The 22,980-nt window shown below is 53.8% G+C and overlaps 1 protein-coding gene across 9 annotated transcripts in view; it reads left to right on the forward strand.

The window, feature by feature from the left end:
* The window catches only part of TNS3 (tensin 3), a 260,333-nt gene that overhangs the window by 142,460 nt on the left and 94,893 nt on the right, over window positions 1–22,980 (forward strand). For all 9 annotated transcript variants that reach the window (XM_044778177.2, XM_070501724.1, XM_070501703.1 and 6 more), the window contains 3 exons: window positions 10,065–10,194; window positions 10,508–10,573; window positions 11,837–11,941. In XM_044778177.2, the coding sequence (XP_044634112.2) occupies window positions 10,065–10,194; window positions 10,508–10,573; window positions 11,837–11,941 (301 nt within the window). The remainder of the gene's footprint in view (window positions 1–10,064; window positions 10,195–10,507; window positions 10,574–11,836; window positions 11,942–22,980) is intronic.

Raw genomic sequence — 22,980 nt, forward strand, 5'->3', positions numbered from 1 at the left:
GTCCTTGTGGGAATTAGTTGTCCTGGGAGGTTGAAGCTAGGCGCTGAGGGCTTGGAGGTTTGTGTAGCTTCCTTTTGGGAAATGTTACTGAAGCTCTTTCCAGTGTCCTGAAAACGCAGTGAATCACACCTTGAGGTTAACCCCATAGGAAGGTGAATTGGAGGAATAGGGAGAATGGGGGGAGAGAAGACTTGGTCTCTGAGTGGGAAGAACGAAGTCCTGCAGGTGTACGTGAGCGACAGCAAATTGGGAGTGGTGGTCCTCCCTGAGATTGATGCGGCCCAGGGGCATCACGCAGTGGTGACTGGCCTTGGTCACATGTCTGGGCTCCAGCCAGGTCTACGGCTTAAAGGGTCTGGGTGGCTCAGACAAGTTGCTCTGCCTCTCGGAGTTTAAAGTCTTCCTTCTGCTACTTGAGGACCATACACAGGGTTTGTGAGGATTAGGTGAGCGAGGACAGCTGGCCTGGGGTGAAGCCCACACTGATGTGAGCGCGGCTGACTGTGGCTTGGCCAGGGGATGGCCACTGCCTCCACCCCTGGAAGACCCCTGGCAGGCCCCATCCGATGTTCCCCGCCGCTGTCCCAGCCCCTTGGCAGGCACCAGGGCCTGAGCCACGGAATGCATTTGAGCGGGCGGGGTGGGGTCATTTGGAGGGGACGTGGGCGTTGAGGTTTGGCCTTTGGTAACAGGGAGGCAGGTCCGGGAATGGGGTGGGGCGGGTGGAGAGGAGTGAGGTGGGTGAAGGAGGCGCCGGCAGACGTGCTAGGACTTGGCTCCCACGTGCCCTGGGCATGTGGCGAGCTCATGGAGCTGTGCGCTGCTCCAGCAGGAAGGCTTGGTCCTGTGTGTTTGGGACGCTGCTGCCTGCACTGTCCTTAGATGAAAAATGGTGCCTTCTGGGCATCCACAGCCACATGAAAGGTGCCTGTCTCAGCGAGTTTGTGGCCCACGGATTAGATCCACTGACTACACAGGCCTCTCGCTGGGGCGTCTGGCACTTCCATCTTCCATCTTTGCTGCTGCAGGAAGCCTGTAGGGTGATGATTTGTCCCTTCTCTGAAAATTTTATTTCCAAGTCACACTTGTGAGTCTGTTCAATGCCTGCAGAGGCACTCTGAAAGACGAGCTGCAGATGCGGGTGCTGGGCCAGCGAGCATGCGCTGAGGGCCTGTGGCTAACTCTGGAGATGAGCAGCGCCGAATGGGGAGGTGAAGGACAGACACAGCGGGGCCTGGGGGCTGATGGTCTAGAGCCCTTGGGGTGTTGTGTGGACCCCCGTCTTGCAGCGCTGGGGAGCTCGTGGGGTCCTGAGCTGGGCTGGAGGGTCCTTGAGGCTCTGTGAAGCATGGAGCACAAACAGGGTTGTCGAGGGGAGAGAGGACCCCACAGTCATGGGGAGAACAGAGAAGTGAGTGAAGCAGCAGGCCCTGTGAGGGCTGGCGTGGGCGCTCAACCAGGGACCCTCTGCCTCCTCCTGGTGTCTCCCGCCAGCCTGGCCTGGGACAGATCTCTGGGTCTCCTCTGCCAGCCTAGAGGACGAGCTCCTCCTCCCTGTGGGCACCAGTGTTCCCTCCTGCTCTCTTGTCCAGGTTTCAGGAAAGCATAGTTTTTGCCCAACTGCCCCTCCCTTCTCCTCTCATCCCTCCACCCACCTCACCTCCAGTCACATTCCAGAGACCACATCACTGGAGGCCGCATCACCAAAGGCTGCCTCATTTTGGTCTTCTCTGTGGCATTCACCATCACGTGCACTCTTTCTCTTTGCTGGAGCATCCTCTTCCTCAGTGCCAGCCTGTAGCCCCTTCCTCTTCTCCTGGGCATCCCTGGGAGCCTCACCAGCTCCCTGGCAGCTGTCTCTGAGCTGGTGTCCTCTGGGCTTCCATCTCTTCAGGGTACTTCTCTTCTTGCCTCTCTGCCCCTCCTTGCTGGGTCCAAGACACCCCTTATTCATGTCTGCCACCAGTGCTCCAGCCCCTGGTTCACACGTTGTGTCTTCCAGCCCACTAGCATCCATTATGCTGGTTTCTGGGGCCCTCCCCACCCCTGCCCCATGCTCTACCTGTGAGCTGCGCCCTACTATGTCTTCTCTGTGGCACCACATTTCATTAGTCTTGCAGATTCTCTGCTCGGATGTGTCCTGAATCCTGCTGCTGTGACACGTGAGTTCCCTTCCTCCTGCCAGGGCTGCTGTCCCATGCAGTGTGACCCCCACTGAGCACGGCATTTCCCTACTGCAGACCAGCGTCCTCCCCATGGGGAGTGAGGTCCCAAGCTCCTCCACATGGCATACGAGCCCCTTGTCGTTTATCCCCAGAGAGGCTATATTATCTGTCATGTTCTTCACATGGCCCAAGGGCCCTTTCCTCTGGGTCTTCCTAATGCTGCCCACTCATGTCGCCCACATCAGACGTGGGTGTCTGTGCTGCTATGATTGGGGCACATCGCTGTGCCCTCCTGTGGGCTGGTCCGTATTTGATGCTCCATCATGATAGGTGCCTCCATCTGCCTCCCCAAAGGATGCTGAGCCTTTGAGGCAGGGCCATGTCCTTGTCAAAGCCTCTCCAGAGGTGGCCACTGTGCTTGTCAAGGGTGGTGGCTCAGCTTTGCTACCAGCTGATGGGGCGGGTGCTGTGCCCAGCACACCGTCATTGTCCCCACTTTACAATCCAGAGCCCACAGCTGAGGGAGAATCCTGGACAAGCCCACACCCAGCAAGCTGGCCAACTGGGTCTCCACTAAAAGCTGCCTTGTTAGCCTCTCCTGGGGCTGCTGGCCCCCTGGGTGGGTAGGGACAGCCTGGCTTGATGAGCCATGGGCGATGCTGCAGCCTGTGTATTCCAGGCCCACCTGCGTCAAAGCAGAAGCCAATGTGTGTGAAGAACGGTGGAGAGTTCTGGCATCCAAGCATTTTCTAGCCGTGGCGTCTCTCGGAGTGAATGTTTTGTGCCATGGAGGCACCCTATCTGAATTTTTGTTTCTGTTAGAAATGCTGGCAAATAGGATCTCCAGCTCTTGTCACAGATGCTGGCCTTGATAAAACACTGCCCTTCTTGCCCCTTTATGCCTTCCTAACAGTATTTTCAGGATGTTGTTATTATTTGATTTATACTTACTGTGTTTATGGTGCATTTTTGTACACTCTGCACTTATTTTCTGCAGCATTATCAGATAGGAGGAGGATGATGTGGGTTGCAGCTGAAAAAAAAGGTGTTTTTCCATCACATGGGGCAGTTTTTCCTTATGCCATTCACAGAAATGATTACCTAAGAGGTTTGGTTCATTTATCTATCGCTAAGGAGCCCAGAAGTACTTTTAACCTCTTGTATGAGTTTCCCGGGGCAGCCATAACAAAGTCCCATAGACTGGGTGCCTTAGATGACGGAAATTTATTTCTTCATGGTCCTGGAGGCTGGAAGTCTGAGATCAGTGTGTTGGCAGGACTGGTTCCTCCTGAGGCCTCTCCTTGGCATGTACACAGCTGTCTTCTCCCTGTGTCCTCACTTGGTGGTCCCTCTGTGTGTGTCTGTCCTGATCTCCTCTTCTAATGAGAACACCAGTCACACTGGATTAGGGTCCACACTGATGACCTCATTTTACTTTAATCACCTCTTTAAAGACCCTATCTCCAAATATAGTCACACTCTGAGGTCCGGGTAGTTAGGGTCTCAATGCATGAATTTTGTGGGGACACAATTCAACCCATAACCCATGTGTTCGTTAAATAAACCTATTCCAGAATAAACCTATTCTAGCAAGATTCATAGTGAAGTTGAGCACCATTGTCATCTGGTACCTTTGGCAATGGCTTGTCACCAGCATTCATTCATTCCCTCATTCATTCATTTCTTCACCACAGCAGGTGTCCTAAGCAGGTAGTGTTGGGGATGTGACAGTGAATTACTCGCACATCCTACTCCCAGGTGTTTGGATTCCAGTCATTGAGTGAGGTGAGCAGGTGGGTGACTCTTGTGCAAGGAGAACTTGGTGTGTTTGTGTGCACACAGAGGGAAGAGTTGAAGATTCATGGATGGGAGAGACGATTCCAGCATGTCCGTGTCCAGGGAGGAGAGGCTCTGAGGGGGCGCTGACCCCCCCATCATAATCTGTGGGTCCATGTTGTGCTGCAGCTGGAAATCCCAGGCTCCACCTGAAAATGACCTCAGGGATCAACATGAGGAAAAAGGCCACAGACTGTCCCTTGGTGTTGGCACAGTGTGCCTAGAGTGCAGCGTGGCCATCTCCCCTCCTACTGCGCAGGGGGCTCTGGTTTCCTGAGTCTCTGTGAGGCAGCAGGAGCACCCAGGCCCTCCTCTCCCACCTCTCTCCAGCTCCCCATCACCTGCAGGCGACACAGGCACCTCCGCTGGGCTGGGCCCTGTCCGTGTATTTTGGTGGGTTGTTGTGATGAGCACCTCTGTGTATTCAGCGGGCACTCCTTAAGTCGAGAAAACTTCAGGCAGGCGTTGAGTTCAGGGCCTTTTCTTGTTAAGGTGCACATATGCAGGCATTTCCATTTTTCATCAGGAATTTGGCAACAGTTGTGACTTGGAAAGAATCCGAAGGAGCAGAGGACACTTATAGGTTCACCTCCAACAGCTGCAGGGGTCGGGTGCCTCTCTGTCGGCCGTTTGCCAAGCCCCCTCTATGCTCTGGGAGGTGGAAGGTAGCTCCTAGGTCTGGCTCGCCACCCTTGGTCATGGTCCTTTGAGAATGCATCTTTTCCTCTTTGATTTTCCCTCCTCGGTTTTGGTAAGTGTCAGCTTTGTGCACAGATAAATCTTTCCTCATGAGGGATTCTTCATTGAGACCCACTAACAAAGACAGTACAGGTCAAGGTTACAAGCAGCTGGGCCGAGTCAGCTCTGCTGGGTTGGGACAACTACTGGGGGAGTGGAGGGAGCTCCGAGGGTCATTTCTTCAACTTGGGGGCTAGCAAGCAGGTGGCATTGCTACTGGTGAGGCAGAGGTGACATCCACCAGCCGTGCACAGCCAGCCCACCCCATGCGCCCTCCCACTGCACACCTGAGCCGCCTGTCTTTAGCCACTGTGTGTGCACTAAAGGTCAGATTCTCGAGTCCACCCCTTCTAAAGGGCAGGGCCCCAGGTGTTCAGAAAACACACTTTTGTGAGGTGGGAGGGCAGAGCCTTCGTGAGCGCAGCCGGCTCGTTATGTAACCTTGCTAAGGAATTCGCGTGGGCACAGGCCCATCGGGAGCCTGGCCGGGCTCCAGAACCCCGATATGCTTGTAAACACTTTTCCATCTGGCCTGCCTCATCTTGCCGCCTCAGCTTGTGCCAACCCTGTGGCCACTTACATTTTGTCTTCGTGTTTGCAGGGCTCCGTGACCTGGCTCCGGTGACCTGCCTTCTAAACAGAGGGGACGCCTCCTCAAGGGGCCGTCTGAACAAATAGCACCATAGTTTATTGTTTCTTGCCGAGGGCACTGTGTAAGATCAGGGAAAATAAAAGCGTCCGTAGGTCCCTCCTGGGCTTTGCTCCACGGCAGGTGTTTGTACAGACCTCTCTTGTGCCCGTCGCTGTGTTATTCTGTGACTTTCTGGCACATGTCTTTCTCCCTTACTATGCCGTGGGTCTCCCAGAGCTGGAGCAGGCCTAATCCGGCCTGTGGTCTTAGCACAGTGGACTTGGTTGTGTTTTCATTCACAGCCAATAACTGCTGACCTGTCCGTGGTTTGGGAAATGAGTTACAGCATTGCGCCCCTCTGAAATCACCTCCCGCTCCAAGTGAAGTCGTGGTCAGTGCTGGCCCTGGGTGATGGAAGTCCTTTGGCTTATCAGGGCCAGCCATCAAACTTTTCAAACCTGGAAGAATGCAGTTATAGCTCATTCTCTGAGCACACAGATTCCTTAAGGTCTTGTCTAGCTGGCCACTTGGCCACCAGCAAGGTGCGTTGAAATGGAGTGACTCCCTTTTCCCGCAGGGGGTGTGTTGAGAGTCCTGCTTTTTTTGCTATTTGTATTAACCATATGGAAGCTGAGCTGATTTAGGGGCTGCACTGAGAAGGACTGACATAGAGGGGGACGAGAGCAGGAGCCGTGACACCTAAGGGCTGACCACTGACCCGGGGGCTGGTGCTCAAGCCTTGACCCCTGATCCAAGGTGCTTTTCTCTTGTTGATGGAGAGTTTGAAATAAAAATACACCCCTGAGGCCTAAGGGTTGAGCAGGTCTGTTAGCATATCAGCTGTCTTTAAACACCAGATTGCTCAGTAACTTCTTTGAATCAGCATTCCAGCAGTGTGAAAGCGCGAGCTACGTGCGCAGTGTTCACTCCAGGGGATACTGAGGTCCAGCAGCACCTGGCTCCTGGTCACCAACAACTGAGTCCACTTGAGGGCACGGGCAGTTTTTTATGAAACTACTAGAAAATAAATCTGGGCGAAGGTTTCTGAATCGTTTCATCAGATTGAAAGAAAGTGAGCGTGCATGCAGACCCTCCCACTAAGGTCATTATCCACTCCAGACAACGCTCTCTCTGGAGGTTTGTCACCTTTAGTAATAAATGCATCAGTATAACAGATACTGTGTATATTTGGATTTACATATTGTATTCATAGGTAGTGCTCATTTAATCTTTGTAACAAAATCATGAGGCCAGAGTTTTAATATCAATTGTGCAGCCAGAGATAGCCACATCCAGGCTGAGTATCTCTGCTCAGATCTTCCCGAAGATCTCTACTCCTCTGTGCCTCTGCTGTGGGCTGTGGTGACAGCCTATGACAGGTGGATGTCATTTGATGCAGTGCTCACTGTTTATTTTACTTTCCCATAGTACAAAATTGAGACTGCAACTCTGAATTGTCATTTCAAGGGCAGATATTCTAAAATCTGAAGGAGAGGATTGACGTATTCTAGAATCTCGCTGAGGCGATCTAGGTAAATAAAGCTGCTAATGCCAAAGGGATGAAGGGGAATTTACAGCCTTTAATCACTCTGTCTGTGAAACATCTTTATGTCTTAAAACGGGGCATTTGGGGTGCTCGCGTCAAGCAAACTGTTGATGGTTCTTTCTGTTGAGTGCTAAGAGCACATTCTGATTTCTTGTCTTTGGTGCTAATAAGATGTACTGAGTGGATGATGAATATTTACTGGCACCGGGGATGCTGCCAGAGTACCCCAGGCAGGGCTCCTGGTGGGTGGGTAGATCTCGCCTCATGGTCGGAGCTGCTGTGTAGTGGTGGCTGCCAGGACCCCACGAGAGGGAGTCTCCTGTAGCTCCTGTCTTCAGGAGACAGGTGGAGTTGTTCCTGAGGTGGTCAGGACGACTGGGGGGAGCAGCGGGTGCCACTCCATCAATGGGAAGAGAAGTTCAATGTGAAACAGCAGGAGGGGGTGTGGGGAGTGCCTTGGGTCTCCGCCAGCACCTCTGGTCAGAATGCCGTGAAAACTGCTTAGGAGAGGGTGGGTTCCTCCAGAGGGCACTTGTTCTATGGCAGTGGGATAGGTCACTCTTCCTTCTCTTCTGAGCCCTGGGACTGTCTGAGCCCCTGTCCTATGAAAAACTAGGAGTCTTCAAACACTAGATTCAGGCTTGGCCTGGGGCGGTGCCCGTGGCCGCAGGGCGATTGGGAGCTGGCAGCCTGGGGAGGGCCATCCCCATCTCCTGTCCCTTCCTCGCTCCAGGGCGTGGTGACCTCTGCCCCTGCCCCTGCCTGGTGCATGGAGTGGGCTGGAATTCATGTGTCATGAGTCACGGCTGTGTGTGTGGAACTGCTGCAATGAGCAATGGCGAGACGCAGAGGAAGGGAGCGGATGGAGCACCTTGAGGTGGTGGGGAAGGTGGGGGCCGGGCCTGGGGACTGCGGGGTGCGATGAGCTATCTGTCAGGAGTCAGCCGCAGGAAGAGCCCTTGAACTCAGAGCAGGAGAAAAGCTCCCTGGAGAGGGAGTTGTGGTTGGGGGTGCTTTCTGCGCTGCCCTGAGGCTGTGCATCTTTGCCCAGTGCTTGCGGTGCACTCCGTGTTCACTTGGGGTCCCAGCCCACAGGTTCCTGGTGGGTGCCCACTCTGGAGGGGAGTTGCTCGCTCTCTGTGGTTTGGTCGTTTGAGCTGATCTGGGGCTGCCTCCCTCTCAGGATGTCAGCTTCTGGAGGCCTTTTTGTGTTTTTTAATACATTGGTTCTGGTTGGTATTTATTTGAGAGCAGTAGGGTGTGGGTCTGGACCTCTCTTCCTTGTCTCCATCCTCATCTCCCCTTTTCACTCCCACTTCCAAGGTGCGTGTGGAAAGGAGGCACGCAGGGAGGGGTTCCCATCCTCCTGTAGAGATGGGGGCGCCTGTGGGCTTGCCCCCATCCTGGAGGGCCCCTCTGCTGGGTCCCCCTGCAGTACGACGTGTGGGGCGGGAGCTCTGCTGAGCCCTCAGTGCCGTCAGCGCTACCGGGTGAGTGGTGTGCAGCGTGTTCTGTAAGAAACGCCCAGAGGACGGCCTCTGATGGGGCCCTGCTGAGGATTCAGACCCTCAGACAGAGGCGGGCAGAGACTTGTGGCTGCTGATCCATTTGCTGTTCGAAAGCAAATGGATGTTTCACATGTCCCCAGAATTCTCACTGGCTGGTTGCAGCCGCCCTGGACCCGCTCAGAGGCCAGGCCGGGGTCTGGACGCCCCGCGTGTGCACTATGCGCCCCACCTCCCTAGTGAATGCTCAGTACGTGTTTGTCAACTGGAAACACTCCCCTGACGGTCTGTTTACATTTTTTCATGTATTTATCAGGGTGTTTCCTTGTAGATAGCACGAAGGTAAACAATCCCTGGGTCTGCCCAAAGAGCACAGTTCCTGACAGCACCCTGGCTCCTGGGCCTTTTTTTCCTTTAGTTTCATAGTCTCTCTGGTTAGCGGCACAGACCCTTCACCTGCCGTGTTGTCTGCATTGCTGGTCTGGACCGTACTTGCTGCAGTAGCTTCTCACTGACCTTTGTGATGCACCAAATATTTTAAGTCAAGAAAAGTCTCTTTTGTGAGCATGGCTGCCTCTGAAAGCCCCCAAGCCTCCAGCCTCCCCTCCCTACTGGGCATGTGCAGTGAACGGCGTACCCTTCTCCACTCTGTCTGAGAGCAGAATCCAGCCTGCTTCTGGCCTTGGAGCCCTGGGGATTCGAGAAAGGAGCCCTTGCTCTGCTGTGGGGGGAAGGGAGGATCACTCTCCTGCAGCACACACCCGCTGTTGCCTGCGAGCCCTCCCAAGGGCCAACGCTACCAGCAGACCCCCTCACGCAGGAAGACCCCCATGTAAAGATGGGACATGATGCTCAGGGCCCCTGGTATGCCCACCCTTCACCGATAGAACCGAGTGCCTGCAAGGGGCACTCCCACCCTGTGCTCAGCGGTCACCCCAGAGGCCTGAGCCGCACCCCGGGATGTAATGACTCCTCAGCTCTACAGCCTGAGTTTGAATTGGATCCATGGTAATTCTGGAGGCTGGTCTCAGATGGCCATCCAGGACATCTGGACAACCCGTCACGGGAATTGAAATGCCGAGGACTCTCCCCCCCCAGTCTTCTCCTTCTCACTCTCTCTCTCTCTCTCTCTCTCTCGTTCTTTGTCCTTCTTTCTCTCCCTCTCCTGTCTGTCTCTCTCTCTAAATCATGGCATGCATGTAAGCATTTAGCATATCACAACCGGTAATGACCAGCGGCTGCTTTCGTGACAACAGAAAGGCTTTAAGTTGACACATGGAAAGCTTAGATGAAAGGAAGACTTCCTCACAATCAGTTGTCAAAATTTAGGAAAAAGAGGCCACGGAATTTGGAATTTTGTTCTCCAGAGGTTTTCCAAAGGAGAGCACCTTTAGGTCGGTCTGAGGTTGGGGTCGCCCGTCTAAAGACTGAGGACTGTGGCATTTTGGAACTTGGGTTCCATCGGGACAGCACAGGCGTCCTACGGGAGCAGCAAAGCGGCAGCGATGTTGCAGACTGTCTCTGGGTTGGGGTCCCTCGCCGCGCACACTGCAGCCCCTCCTACAAGGGAGCCTGCTGTGCACACCCACAAACGTTGCCCGTGAACAGGCTCGCCCACGGCTGTCCTTCCCTCTTTGTACCAGGTGAAGTGCTACCACAAGAAGTACCGCTCGGCCACCCGCGACGTCATCTTCCGCCTGCAGTTTCACACCGGAGCGGTTCAGGGCTACGGGCTTGTATTTGGAAAGGAGGATTTGGACAATGCCAGCCAAGGTGAGGTCGCCCGGCCCAGCGTGGACAGGCCGTGGTGGGGAGGCGGCCGCACGAGGCGCCGGTCTTGTTAATTCTTTTTCACTTTTCTGCCTACCCCTCCCGTAAACCAGCCTATTGATAAAATTATTACCAAGCTCATGAGAGATTGACGATTGATCCAGCAAAGAGAAAATTCTAGAGAAACAGTGAAACTACTGATACTTTCTCTGCCGCTGGGTGCACTGATGCAGATTTTGGGATGGTGCTGTCCTGGATGGAACATAAGGACAAAATTCACCCATACTTTTTTGGCTCTCATCTCTCTCTGTTTTAGATGACCGTTTTCCTGACGATGGGAAGATTGAGTTAGTCTTCTCAGCCACTCCAGAGAGGATTCAAGGTGGGTAGAGGGCAGAAGGCCGGGGGCAGGGTGCTCACTGGTTGGGTGATGGTATGTTGTCTGTACAGTCTCCAGCCTTTGCACATATTTGGAAATTTTCATAATAATTTTTTTTTTTTTGAGGAAGATTAGCCCTGAGCTAACTGCTGCCAGTCCTCCTCTTTTTTCTGAGGAAGACTGACCCCGAGCTCACATCCGTGCCCATCCTCCTCTACTTTATATGTGGGATGCCTACCACAGCGTGGCATGCCAACAGTGCCATGTCCCCACCCGGGATCCGAACCAGGGAACCCCGGGCCGCTGAAGTGGAACCTGCACACTTAACTGCTGCGCCACTGGGCCGGCCCAATACATGGTTTTTAATAATAGGATATTAGACAGTGAGGGGGCGGCCTGGAGACCATGGGGCCCAGTGGGTCAGAAAGACCTTAGAGGTAGAGTGACTTGCCCAAGGAAGGGCCTGGAACCTCAGGCCTGGGCCGTGCCTCAGTCTCCTGACGTTCTGTCCCTCCCTCTCCAGGGAGGTTGTGCTGGATATTTACTTCTCCCCTCAACCAACAACCAAATGTTTTTAAAGAAGATTAAAAGAACCATAGACTGCAAATATTTGTGTGTGAAATAGATTCTCCTTTCTTCTAAAAATACATTGGAAGAGGAATCAGTCCCTTTATCATCAAGGTGAATGGTTCATTTCCATCACCGAGACCCATGTGTGTGAAAGGTTTAGTCCGGTTAATACCTGTGCAAATAATCATGCTGCTTCTACGCTCCGTGTCATGGATTGAGGCATGAACAGTTCAATGCCAGGCTTGGGAGGCCAGAATCCCCTTGGCATTCACAGAATGACTCAAGGAAGGAGTGTGGATTTGGGAGCCCAGAAGCCGGGCCCAAACCTGCCTCTCCCGTCCATCTGCCCTGAGGCTGCTCCTCTCGGCGCCTCTGGATCCTGATCTGTGAATTGATCCGGGTGCTCCTGTGTCCAGAAGTAGCACTCAGTGCCCAGAGCCTGACACACGGTGGACAGAGGACCAGTGTTCGCCTTTCCCTCCTGTCACGTGTTTTTAGGTTTTAACTATTATGCAACTTGTCCAAAATATTGCTCACAGCTGTGATTAATGCCTGGCTTGTGGGAGAAGGGGCAGGTCTAGGTGCTTGGTGCCATTACTCAGACCCAGCCGCCCCTCTGCTGCAGCACTGGGGCAGAAGCCTGGAGATGGTGTCTTGGCTGGTACGAACACCCGTGTCCCCCTCCTCCCCATGCAGGGTGTGAGCATTTGCGCAACGACCATGGAGTGATCGTGGACTTCAACACAGCAGACCCGCTGATCCGCTGGGACTCGTACGAGAACCTGAGCGCAGACGGTGAAGGTGCGTCCGGTTACCATGTTCCGAGTTACCAAAGAGAAGGGCCCAGAGGGAGCAGCTTGTTCATGTTTAGATCAGAATTGTCCCTGCTGTCTGCTCAGAGGCTGGAAATCCCACGTCTCTTTGGAGGTCCAGAACCCACGCCGTTGTGAGTTTGAGGATGTTCATGAGAATCATGGTGAATTGGGGTCGGGCTTCTGACGAAGCTGTAGGGGTGGTGGCTGGTGAGTAAGGTCATCCATCTAGGAGTTTTCTTGCCCAAAGTTGCGTGTCAGCACGTTGCCAGGGACTGTCTTCTGCCTTCTTCCTTCCCTTTCCGTTTGCATACGGGGAATGCCAGGTGTCTGGTCATGGGCAACCTTCCTACTATTGTGGCTCCCCACGGGCAGCAGACTTTCTGGTTTCGTTTCTGTTTGCTAGTTACCCTAGTGTCCTGGTTTTATGGCTGTGTCACCTTAATCTCTATTTTTGTGAGTGCGTCTCACTCAAATCTATTCTCGGTTTGCCCACTGAATATACAATTTGGGTCACAGGTAGCATAAGGAAGGAGTGAAGTGAGGGTGTCTGCTAGGTTTACCTGAAAAATCCGCTGGGGGCTGAGTTCAAAGAGGGATCCAGACATCTCCCAGGCTCCTAAGAACACGGGTCTTTCATCTTTTTCAGGCTCTGACTGAGAATCAGATCTGATTTGGGAAAGAACCAAAATACTTTTTGTCCAGTTATTTTCATCCACTTGTGAATAGCTGAAAGTAGGCGTTGTGGACATCACACCTCCAGTGCCATCCTTGTGGATCACTGAGCTTGCAGCGACTGGCAGGGACGCCTGTGGTCCACGCCAGGGGCCACGACTGTGTCGCAGGGGGCACGTGCCCCCTCTACTTGTCCACCTGGAGGACTGGGAAGTCAGTCTGCGGGGCTCATGTCAGTATTTTGGGGATGCAGACTGTCTTGCTATCTAGACACAAAGTGTGCATCAGTCATGTGCTTCAGCGTGGTTCCTAAGTGCCACGGGAATGTTTCACCCAGAACCAGCTCTGCATTGTTTGATGACCTGGCTTTCCCATTTAACACACCTATCTAAGCGTCTGCACACATCTGTAAGCACCTTTTCCCATGCCCAGTTCACTGGCCACACTTGTTCCATCAGAGGGCTCCCCCAGTGCACTTGATCTTGCACGGAGCTCGTGTGGGATCCAAGTCCTCACTGTTGTAATACCACCTCCACGGCCCCTGCCTCCGAAGCCCTGCAGACCCTCAGGATTTGGTCCTCTTGCACAGACATTCCCCAGAAAGCACACACAGCTTCCCTCGGGTGGAAATTTCCTTCTCCTCCCCGACTCTCCAGCACTCCTCGGCGCCTCTTAGGTGGGGAGGCCGATCTGGCTTGGTGAACTCATTCTCTGGCCCTCTGAGCTCTCTCCCAGAACCACAGTCCCTGGCTTGGGTCCCTGAGTGAGGGCATAACTGACCCCTGTTCCCACAAAGCCTGGGGCCCTGGTGGGTGGGAAGCAGGGTCTCAGCCATATTTCCGTCAAGGCAGAGGCTCCATCCGGGGGTAAAGGAGGTTTGCAGCCTGTGGAACGCTATCTTTCTGCTAGAAAGTGATGTGTTACAACACTCTCTTTTCTACCTCCACCCCGTCTCTAGTCCCCACTGGTAAAAAAACCCAGAAGCACTGACTTAAGCTGCATTTATCTCTAGAAATCCCTACCATCCCGGAACGGAGCCCCCCATAGCTGCCTTCAGGCGAGGCCCTTGACCTGTTTTTATCCCTGAGCATAATGTTGTGCTTTCTGTACCAAGAAAGGAACTGGCAGGGAACTTGTTCATGTGCACAAGCGATCCCAGATGTCCTGTCTTCATCATGGAGAGTCACTCCTCTCCCCGGGTCGGGGCCCTGGCCGGGCAGCGGGGGCCAGCTGCTGCATCCACATTTCACGGGGTGCTCACTATCCCAGGGACAGAGAAATGGTGGTGTGGAGGATGCACAGTGTGGCAGCCTGCCAGAAACTTTGCGAATGTCATCTTAGTCCTCACAAGAACCTGTAACCCATTTTGGAGATAAAGAGGAATCAAAAAGTAGCAGTTGCCTTCAGGGTTGCGTACTGTCAGTGATTAAGGTGAAGCCGAGTGAGTTGTTGGGTGCTGGAGATCGTGCAGGACAGAGACTGTGGAAATGGGACTCAAGTCCAGGCCTGTCTGACCCCAGAGCTATTCAGTGCAAACCTCATTTCTCTAGCTAGAAGCCCTCCGCTGGTCCCGGGCCAGGCGAGGCCTGCAGACCGCAGAATCCGCTTTGGCCAGTTTGAGCAGAAAGGGATTTGTTAGGAGGGCACTGGGGCGAGCTGCTGGGCAGGTGGCCGCTCTCCGCCCCTGGGCTGCACAGTCTCAGGGCTGCTCACTGGGCCCCAGCCGCACAGCAGGCCCTCAGCTCATGGCTGGGAAACGGAGTTGGGATGGGCTTGGGGCAGCTGCACACGTGTTGGGTGACATGTGACACAGGCAGGGAGAGCTGTCTGTGCTGGATGCCTTGGGCCGGCCCAGTGTCTCTCCCTCCATCCTTTGCTTCTCTTCGTCTCACTGTCTGCTGTGGCTCCTTCCTCTTTTAACCGGTCGTCAGCCCGGTGCCTTCCTGGGCGCTGGCACACGAGGATGCGTCGAGCAGACGTGGCTTCTCCTAAGGTGCTTGTTCAAGGGGTGGAGACCAGAGCAGGGTGGCAGGCTTCTCAGTGGAGGCACCGGGGCAGAGTAGGGAGGGCAGCATGGGGCATCCAGTCAGGGGGCCTGGCCGGGAGCAGTGGGAGGTGCCGCCGCTGGTGTGGTGCTGTCAGTTGTCATCACTCGAGTGCTGTGCTCCATAAAGTCTCCATGCACTGAGTTAGTGAACTCTGACCCCTGCTTCGGGGAGGGGCGGGTCAGGGTCCTGCAAGCCCCTGTCACAGCATTTTCCTCTGCCGAGCGATACGTAACCTTGTTTCGTGCGCGGTTCTGTCTCGAGACACCTCGTCTAATCTGTGTTTTTGATTCCTTGAGCTCAGCCAGCAGCACTAGAACTCAGGCCCGAACGAGGCTTTGCTCACACATCTTCTCTCCGTCAGGCACATTACGGCCTTCTTGCACGTAGGAACACCTGACAGCGCTTCAGCACTATGCTTGGGGGTCATTTTAAACAGCAAAATCACCAGCAAAAAGCCCCCAAATGTGGCATTAAATAGGCCTGGAGAAGGACCCCTGTTTACGGTGTGGGGGCTGAAATGAAGGTGAGACCCCAGCTATGCGTCAGGCGGTTCTAAATTGTGGCCGCTCTGCACATGTCAGCAAATGACCATGGAAATGCCACATATGTTGGTTTGGGGATTACATATAAATAATTCTTAGTGAGTAGGTGAACTTGCAGATATGGAATCATGAATGAGGGGGGTTGACTGTACTTGCTGTTTTGTTTTCTCAAAACTTATCTTGTTCCTTTCTCTCTTCTGCGAGGCTCAGCCCTTTGGGCCCAGGGACGATGACTGGTCCACCCAGGGAGGTGTGGGAGCCACAGCTCTGCATCAGCCTCCCGGTTTGGTTCCCTGCCTTTCCACTTGTGCTGTGTGGCCTTGGACAGGGTACTTGACCTCTCTGTGCCCTTCCCTCATCTGCACAGTGGGAACAGTCGTAGTACCAGAGCTGCTGAGAGAATGCAGTGATGTGATCAGCGTGAAGTGACAGGGTCCCATAAACAGTGTTATCACTTCCCTGAAGCCTTGGAGCTTGGTGAGGACCTAGTCTAATACGGGGCCAGTGAAGGTTTGTGGAACCCCGAGATGTCTATGGGAGAAGCGTGCGTCTCCCATCTTTCCTGACACCGTTGGGCAAAACTAAGTGGCACTGGGGCCTGTGATGAGGGCCACCTTGCTATAGGCTCTGGTGACTTTTCTGTTCCACCTAGAAAACTTTTCTGCTCCTGTCTGCCTCCCCTTCATGCTAACGATGCTCAGCGATATGGGACCGCCCCAGGCACCAAGTGTTACTGAATGATGCGCAGAGAGGATTGCCCTGGTAGGATGTGCCTGTCCCATCAGGGTCACATCTGCATGATGCCTGAGGAGAGGCCACAGCACCCCATGGATCCCTGGATTCGAATGTCACCCCCGGGGCAGTGAACAGGGCCGCTGAGGAGGGCCTGGAGTGATGGAGGATCTCAGCGCCCGCACATGCGCGTGCCAGCAGCACCCTGCTTCTCCTGTCTACACTAGGCTGTGCCATACTGGGGCCGCTGTCTCCTTTTCCTCTCCTGCTCTTCTGACCCATTCCTTTTTTTTTGAGGAAGATTAGCCCTGGGCTAACATCTACTGCCAATCCTCCTCTTTTTGCTGAGGAAGACTGGCCCTGAGCCAACATCCGTGCTCATCCTCCTCCACTTTATATATGGGATACCTGCCACAGCATGGCTTGATAAGCGGTGTGTAGGTTCACACCCAGGATCTGAACCAGCGAACCCCGGGCCACTGAAGTGGAACGTATGAACTTAACCATTCCACCACTGGACCGACCTCCCAATTCCTTTTTTTTAAAGTAATCTGGGCTGGCTTCCCTTCTCTTCCATTGACCCTCCACCGTCCACACGGTGTCTTCCCTCCGCACTGGGCAGCACAGTGCTCCCTAAAGCCTGCAGGGTCCCAGCCTGCCCAGCCCAGACTACTTCTCTCCTCACCCTGGACATATCTGCCCCATTGGTGGTGTGGCCACCTCTCCATCTCGGTTCGCTCGTGAGCCACATTCTTGTCTGAACCTCAGTTTCCACATCTGCAAAATGGTCTTCTTTAATTAGCTCATCCTGGAGACAGCCTCCGACCTTGTGAGTTTTTTTAATTGTTGTACATACAATTCCTCTTTTTCATGCATCTCACATTTCCTTAGGGCCTGCCGTGTTTCTGACACTGTGATGGGCTCAGGGTGAGAAAAATAAGTAGAACTTCTAATGGGGAAGATGTGTGTGTGTGTATGTATATATGTGTGTATGTTTGTGTGCATGCATATGTACGTGTGTGTGTGTGTATCCATCTGTCTATCTACCTACCTCAACAGTCACCCTAGGATGCGCCCTGTGCTGTAACTAGAGTATGTTCCAGGAATTAGGAAAGTATTGAAGAGAAGCAGCTACTTAGCCTGTCCACTCCAGGGAGACTCACAAAGAAGAAGAGGGCTCTTGCAGGCAGGGGTGCAGGAAGGGAGCATGGGGTGTGCTGGAGGAAGCAGTGGACGCTGGGTGACGGAGGGTGAGGCTGAGCCCCATGAGGAAGCATTGTTGTGCGGAGCCTGCTCTTTGCTGCTTGGCAGTGAGGATCCCTGGAGGGACCTGGCTGGAGAATCTGGGAACATGATACACAGGCTCCCTGGAGGGCGTCGGGCTCTGGAAGGAAGGGAGGCCCTGGCAAGAACTGCTGGGCCTGGACTCGGGCGTGGCTCCGGGTGGACAGTAGGCGCTTCCTGTTGAGGTGGTAGATAAGTCAGACTCCACGCCAGATTCAACCCAAGGGTGAGAGTGAGGGAAGCTTCCAGCATGGCGCGTGGTTGGACAAGAAGCCTTGCTCTGCTCATCCTCTCCTGGATTCCTGGTCTTGACCTACGAGTGAGCTTCTGGCCACAGGTCAAACTGTTGCTGATTCCAGGGTGAGTAGATGGGGCCACTGTACACCCAGGGTTTGGTTCTGCTACTTTAACTCGAGACCTGATCAACATCCCAGAGTTTAGACGTGGCCTCCCAGAGGACCACAGTTGTTTCAGCGCCCGACGGCCTGGCTGCAGCCCCCGCTCTGAAGGGGACTCAAATTCCTCAGCACTTCACAGTGTGATGCGGTCCTGCTGCCTTCCATGCAGGAGGCGCTGCCGAGGTCCCAGCAGTCAGGCTGCTGGTGAGGATGAGTTGGGTCCAGAAGCTTCCTGCCAGGGGTGTGTGCAGAGTTGACTGGGGTTCAGGGCATTAGAAGTGCCGGATCAAGTTGCGACATTCAGGTGATGCCATTTTGAAAATGGATTTGACAGCATTTCTCCCCGGAAATTGTTGGGTTTTACAATTTGGAAAAGTGAAGCAAGCTTTGACAACATGGCAGAAGGGTTCTCCACTGGAGTCTGGCGGGTCAGACCTTAGGTCCTGGCACTGCTCTCTGTCCAGGGCCCAGGTCCTCGTTGGCGGGATGGGCATCTGCCAGCTGAGCTTCCAGAACTGTCGGCTGCTATCAGTGTTTGGCCACCATCACCGCTCACTGAAGGCTTTCCTTCCTTTCCAGACAGGAAAATTTCTTCAGTTCTCCAAAGCCTTTCTAAGCATCGCTTGCTTCGATAGTTCAGTGAAAAGCAGCCGTCATGATGCATCGGACACTGTGGTGGATGCTGACGGCATTTGCCACTTTAGATGGCCTGATGGGCACCTTGTTTACACCTTGGAGAGCACCATCCTTTCACTGTCCCGAGTTACAGGCTGCAGCTCTGCAGCCCTGAAGGTCCCCTCTCAGGTGTGATCCCTGACCCAGAGTTAATCGTCCCTTGATAAGGGATTGCAGGCAACAGTTGGGAAGGAGGGTGACGCGTTCATCTTATCTGAGATACGAGAGTCTCACCCTCTGTGCTAAGAGCCATAAAAAGTCCGTGGGTGTTGACTGTTTAAAACAGCCTGGATCATGTTGGTGTGATGTTGGAGGCAGTTTAATGAGTCATAAGCAGCCCTGAGCTGTCACCTCACTCACAGTCCATTGCTCTTCTAGCTCAAGCCATGTCAGAGAAGTCACCTCAAAATCATGTGGTCCTGGACAAGTTGGCATGGATTACCCCATGTGAGTTCCCCAGGGACGGCCACACACATTCAATAGCATGACCCCTGGGACAGACAGTGGACATGGGAGTGAGAGGTCCTGTCCCACCTGTGCACAACCGTTGGGCTGTGGGACCCACTCCGGGGCCCTGACATCCTGCTGGCCAGTGTGTCCTATGCACATGGACAGGGGTCTGAAAGGTGGTGTCATGTTGGTGTTACTACAGTTCCGGTATCTTCTTAGAGTCCAGCCAGGCACATTTATTCTACTCTTACCTTCCTCCTGCCATTTATGGCCAGTTTCGACCTCACTCCTCTTCTTTGATGGCTGCACCTGCTTAAGCAGCATGCACCCAGAGATTCCCGCATCCTGTGCCCTGCATCCTGTCCCTGGAGTGCCAATCTTTGGCCTCTGTCACTAGTGCTCTGCACTGGGGACTAGCAGCTTAGATCTGACTGCAGGCGGGTTCTCTGGGGGGTGAAGCTGGAAGTGGGCCCAGCCCATGGTCTCCCTGGGACCCAGAGTCCCACAACTTCTACTTGAGTGGGAGCTGCAGAAATTGTGTAAAAATGGTGTGGCGAGGGGTTTGTTTCTTGCCCCTGCTTTAAAAGCTCTTGCAGACATGCTTTTACTGGATGGCGTCTCAAGCGAGCCCCTCCTGCTCGCTCCTCCACCTCTCTCCTAGCAGGACACTTGCATGTTGGCTGCGTGAATTCAGCTCAGATCAAACCTGCGGAGTTTCTTCTGTGTCCTCTGTCGGGAGAACCTTTCTCTCTGTTGCCAGTCACAGGCAGGATTACAATCTTCTCATTTTGTGTCTCTGCACAGCCTTCAGGTGCATTTTTGCCAAGTCTGCTCAGGCATCGTGGCGATGTCACCAACATAGGAATGGGTACTGACTTCAAGTATTTGATAAGTGGAACCCAAGGCCTGAGGGAGAAGGGGCCCCACCTCCAGCAAGCACACACATCCTTGGGACAGCTCCTCTGCCTCTGGCCTGATGTGGTTGCACTGTCGTTCTGCTTCCATCTCTTCAGGCTTAACAAATGTCTAGGGGCCTTTCGGATCACATGCTTCCTTCTTGGGAAAGTGCTGCAAAGCGGAGAGGAGAGGGCTTCTCAGGAGGGAAAGGATGCTGGTTAATTAACGGAAAAGGGAGGTGTTTGTAAAAAGGAGCAGCTGGGAAAATCTCATTGGCTTGGGTCCCTTTATATTGTCCCCATAGGGACAGGCATCGTGGGTCTGTTCCTTTTAAGGAAATTGGTCCGCTTCTGTTATTGTGACACTGTCTTGGCGACGGTGTTGATGGTGGGAACAGTGGTGTTCCTGGGTCGGACGCTGTGTCCTGGAGTTCGAGGGCTCCAAACAGACACCTCAGGAGTGGCCTCACGCCTTCCACCCATTCCCCTGCCAGGACCCCCCTCCCACCATCCCTACTTTATCTTTTATATTTTTCATGTTGGGGTTCTGCATAAAGACTTATTTCAAGACCAAGGTCTGTCATTCAAAAGTTGGAAGTTGCTGCCCTGTGTGCTTGTTTTGGGGACTCTTGATAGGGAAAATCACGTTCAAGTCTCGACCAACAAGATATTTGATGTTAAATGCACACACAATTGCATATATGTGGCCTTTTATTCTCTTTGTAGGTCAAAGGACAGAGGGGAGTGGCTGTGTTACTCTGTCACTGTTCCCTGAGTTGTCATGAGGGCCGGGCTTAGAAGGTGGAAGACGGAAGAGTGAGCAGCCAGTGAGCCTGTGCCCTGGCTGATTTACACCGATTGCAGAGGATGTGTCTTGTAAAGCATCCAGCTATTAGGGTCATTTTAGAGGCAGTGTGTGATGTTATATACCCACAAGCCCAGGGGTTTGGGATTCCGGGGTCAGACAGCTAGTTGGTGAAGCCCGCATGGACGCCAGGCCCGCTGGCTCTGCGGCTCCTTCTCCTGGATGTGCCTGGCGGTCAGGCTGACAAGGCGGGAGGCTGAGAGTGCAGTGGGTGCATGGGGCGGGGGCACTCTCGGACCCAGTGCAGAAGCCAGGATGCAGGAAGTGGGGAAGGAGGACTGGATATGAGTCCTGCTTGATCTTGGCAGTGTCAGGCAGCTTGTGTGCTGGGAGGGGACCCAGTCAGGGCCATGGGGGCTATTGAGACAGGGAAGGCTTGAAGGAGCCCCCACTGGCTATGGACAGGTTGCCGGGGTGGGCAGTAGGGTGTGTCCAGTGATGCTGAGGACCCTGCATTTGTAAGGCCTCCTGTGAGTTTGGAGGGGGCTTGGGCAGTAGCCGAGGTGGCAGTGATGTGCCCTGGGTCTCCACTGGTTAGGAAAGGAAGCACAGAGGAGCTCATCTTGCCCTTGATGTCGTAACTTTGGTGCTGGAGTTACAGACTCCACGGTGCAGGTGGCATGGACCCGTGTTTGTGGAGAACAGCAGGAGCCGAGCTGGGGAGGACGTGTGAGAAGTGAGGGGGCCCAGGTCAGTTCTCTGAGCTCCAGGGTGTGAAGAGCTCACTCAAGCATTAGCAGTTTTACAGGAGAAGCCATGGAAGCGTGATGATGGGGGATATTGAGCCTGGGCCAGTGGATGTCGGCAGAGAGGGAGGTGAGGCGGCAAAGGCAGCCAGGACCGCTGGACAGTGGGGTAGCTGGAGGGCACGGGGTTCTGGAGGAAAACGAGTTTTGGATGGAGGTGGAAGTGGCCTGAGGTGGGGCAGGGACGGAGGCCTCCTGGTGTGCCACTGCCCCTCCAGAGGCACCAGGGGCTGGGCCTGGCCAGGCAGGGCGGCTGGGTCAGCCTTGGGGTAGGCGGGGAAGATGAGCTGGGGAGAGTCAGTCCTGAGAGGGATGGGTGGAGATGAGCGAGAATGGGGCCAGGGGCCAGGGGGCCAGAGGGATGGTGTTTGTTGAAAGTCAGTGGGTTCATGCTTTAACATCAGAACTTTCTACCAGAAGAGGAGTTAATTTAGATGCCACTTCCCTGTGCGCCTTATGAGGAGGCCTCATGGGAGGCGAGCCCGGTGGTGGCTTGCCCTCAGGCCTTCGTAGGGGCTAATGGGGAGCAGCGCCCTGATCCTTCCTGGTGGGGTGGTCTTCTTTTTGCCTGGACCTTGAATGTGAAGGTCACTTCCCATCGCCAGCTTTATCCTGGAGACCTGGAGGGCAGGACGAGTGTCTCCCTCCTTTCATGGGCGCCAATTACCTTGGTTCTTAAATAGACCGTTGTTACCATGTGATTCCCAGGCTTATGATATTCTTAGTTTTTTGTATTGAGACAAAATGTACATAACTTAAATTCACCATTTTAAAGTATGCAATGCATTGGTTTTTGGTACATTCACAAGGTCGTGCAACTATCACCACTTTCTAACTCTAGAACATTTCCGTCACCCCCAAATGAAACCCCGTACCATCAGCAGTCACACCCCGTTCCTCACTCCCCCTGCTCCTGGCAACCACCAGCCTTCCCCTTCTCTCTGGTTTCCCTCTTCCAGACATTTCTCATAAGTGGAGTTACGCATGCGTGGCCTTTTGTGATGGGCTTCTTTCACTTTGCACGGTGATTTCAGGTCCGCCCTGTCATATCAATGCTGTGTTACTTTTATGGCTGGATAGTGTGCCTTTGTGTGGATGCACCACCTTGGGGCTATTCATTCGTCAGCAGGCAGGTGTTTGGGTTGTTTGCACTCTGGCTGTGCTGAGTAATGCTGCTGGGAACACTCTGCACACATTTTGACTTCAGGGTGTTCTTATGTCACTGATCTTTTCTACTAACTTTTGAAATTTCCACTTCTTTCACCATCATCCTAATTGGTTTAACTTTTCTAGTTGGTTCTCCTGTCTTTATGGGGCCCCAAACAGGAATCACACTGAACATTCTGCAGGCCTCTTGTCTCACTTTGCCAACTACTCGCAGAGATTCTGGGGAAACCCACCCAGTCTTTTCTTTATTGGATATGTAACCTCATGCACAAAATTCCAAATTGGTAGGTTAGGAGGTTTGAGGCCTTGCAAACCCTGAGCCGCAGAGCTCCCTGTTGGCCAAATGTCAGCAAAGGCTCTAAGCCCAGTTGTGTCAGGAGAAGTGGATACCAACAGCCTGAATGGGCTCCGTGTAACCAAGCCCACCAGTGAGCACAGATGGAAATGACGGCATTCTGAGCGTACCTTCTCAGAGGTCATCAGCAACATGAACGCAAGATCTGAAGGCCACGTTGGTGCCAGGGGCCATGTGTCCGTGAAGGCTTGTAGC

Source organism: Equus asinus, chromosome 1, assembly GCF_041296235.1.
Source record: "Equus asinus isolate D_3611 breed Donkey chromosome 1, EquAss-T2T_v2, whole genome shotgun sequence".
Taxonomy (NCBI): domain Eukaryota; kingdom Metazoa; phylum Chordata; class Mammalia; order Perissodactyla; family Equidae; genus Equus; species Equus asinus.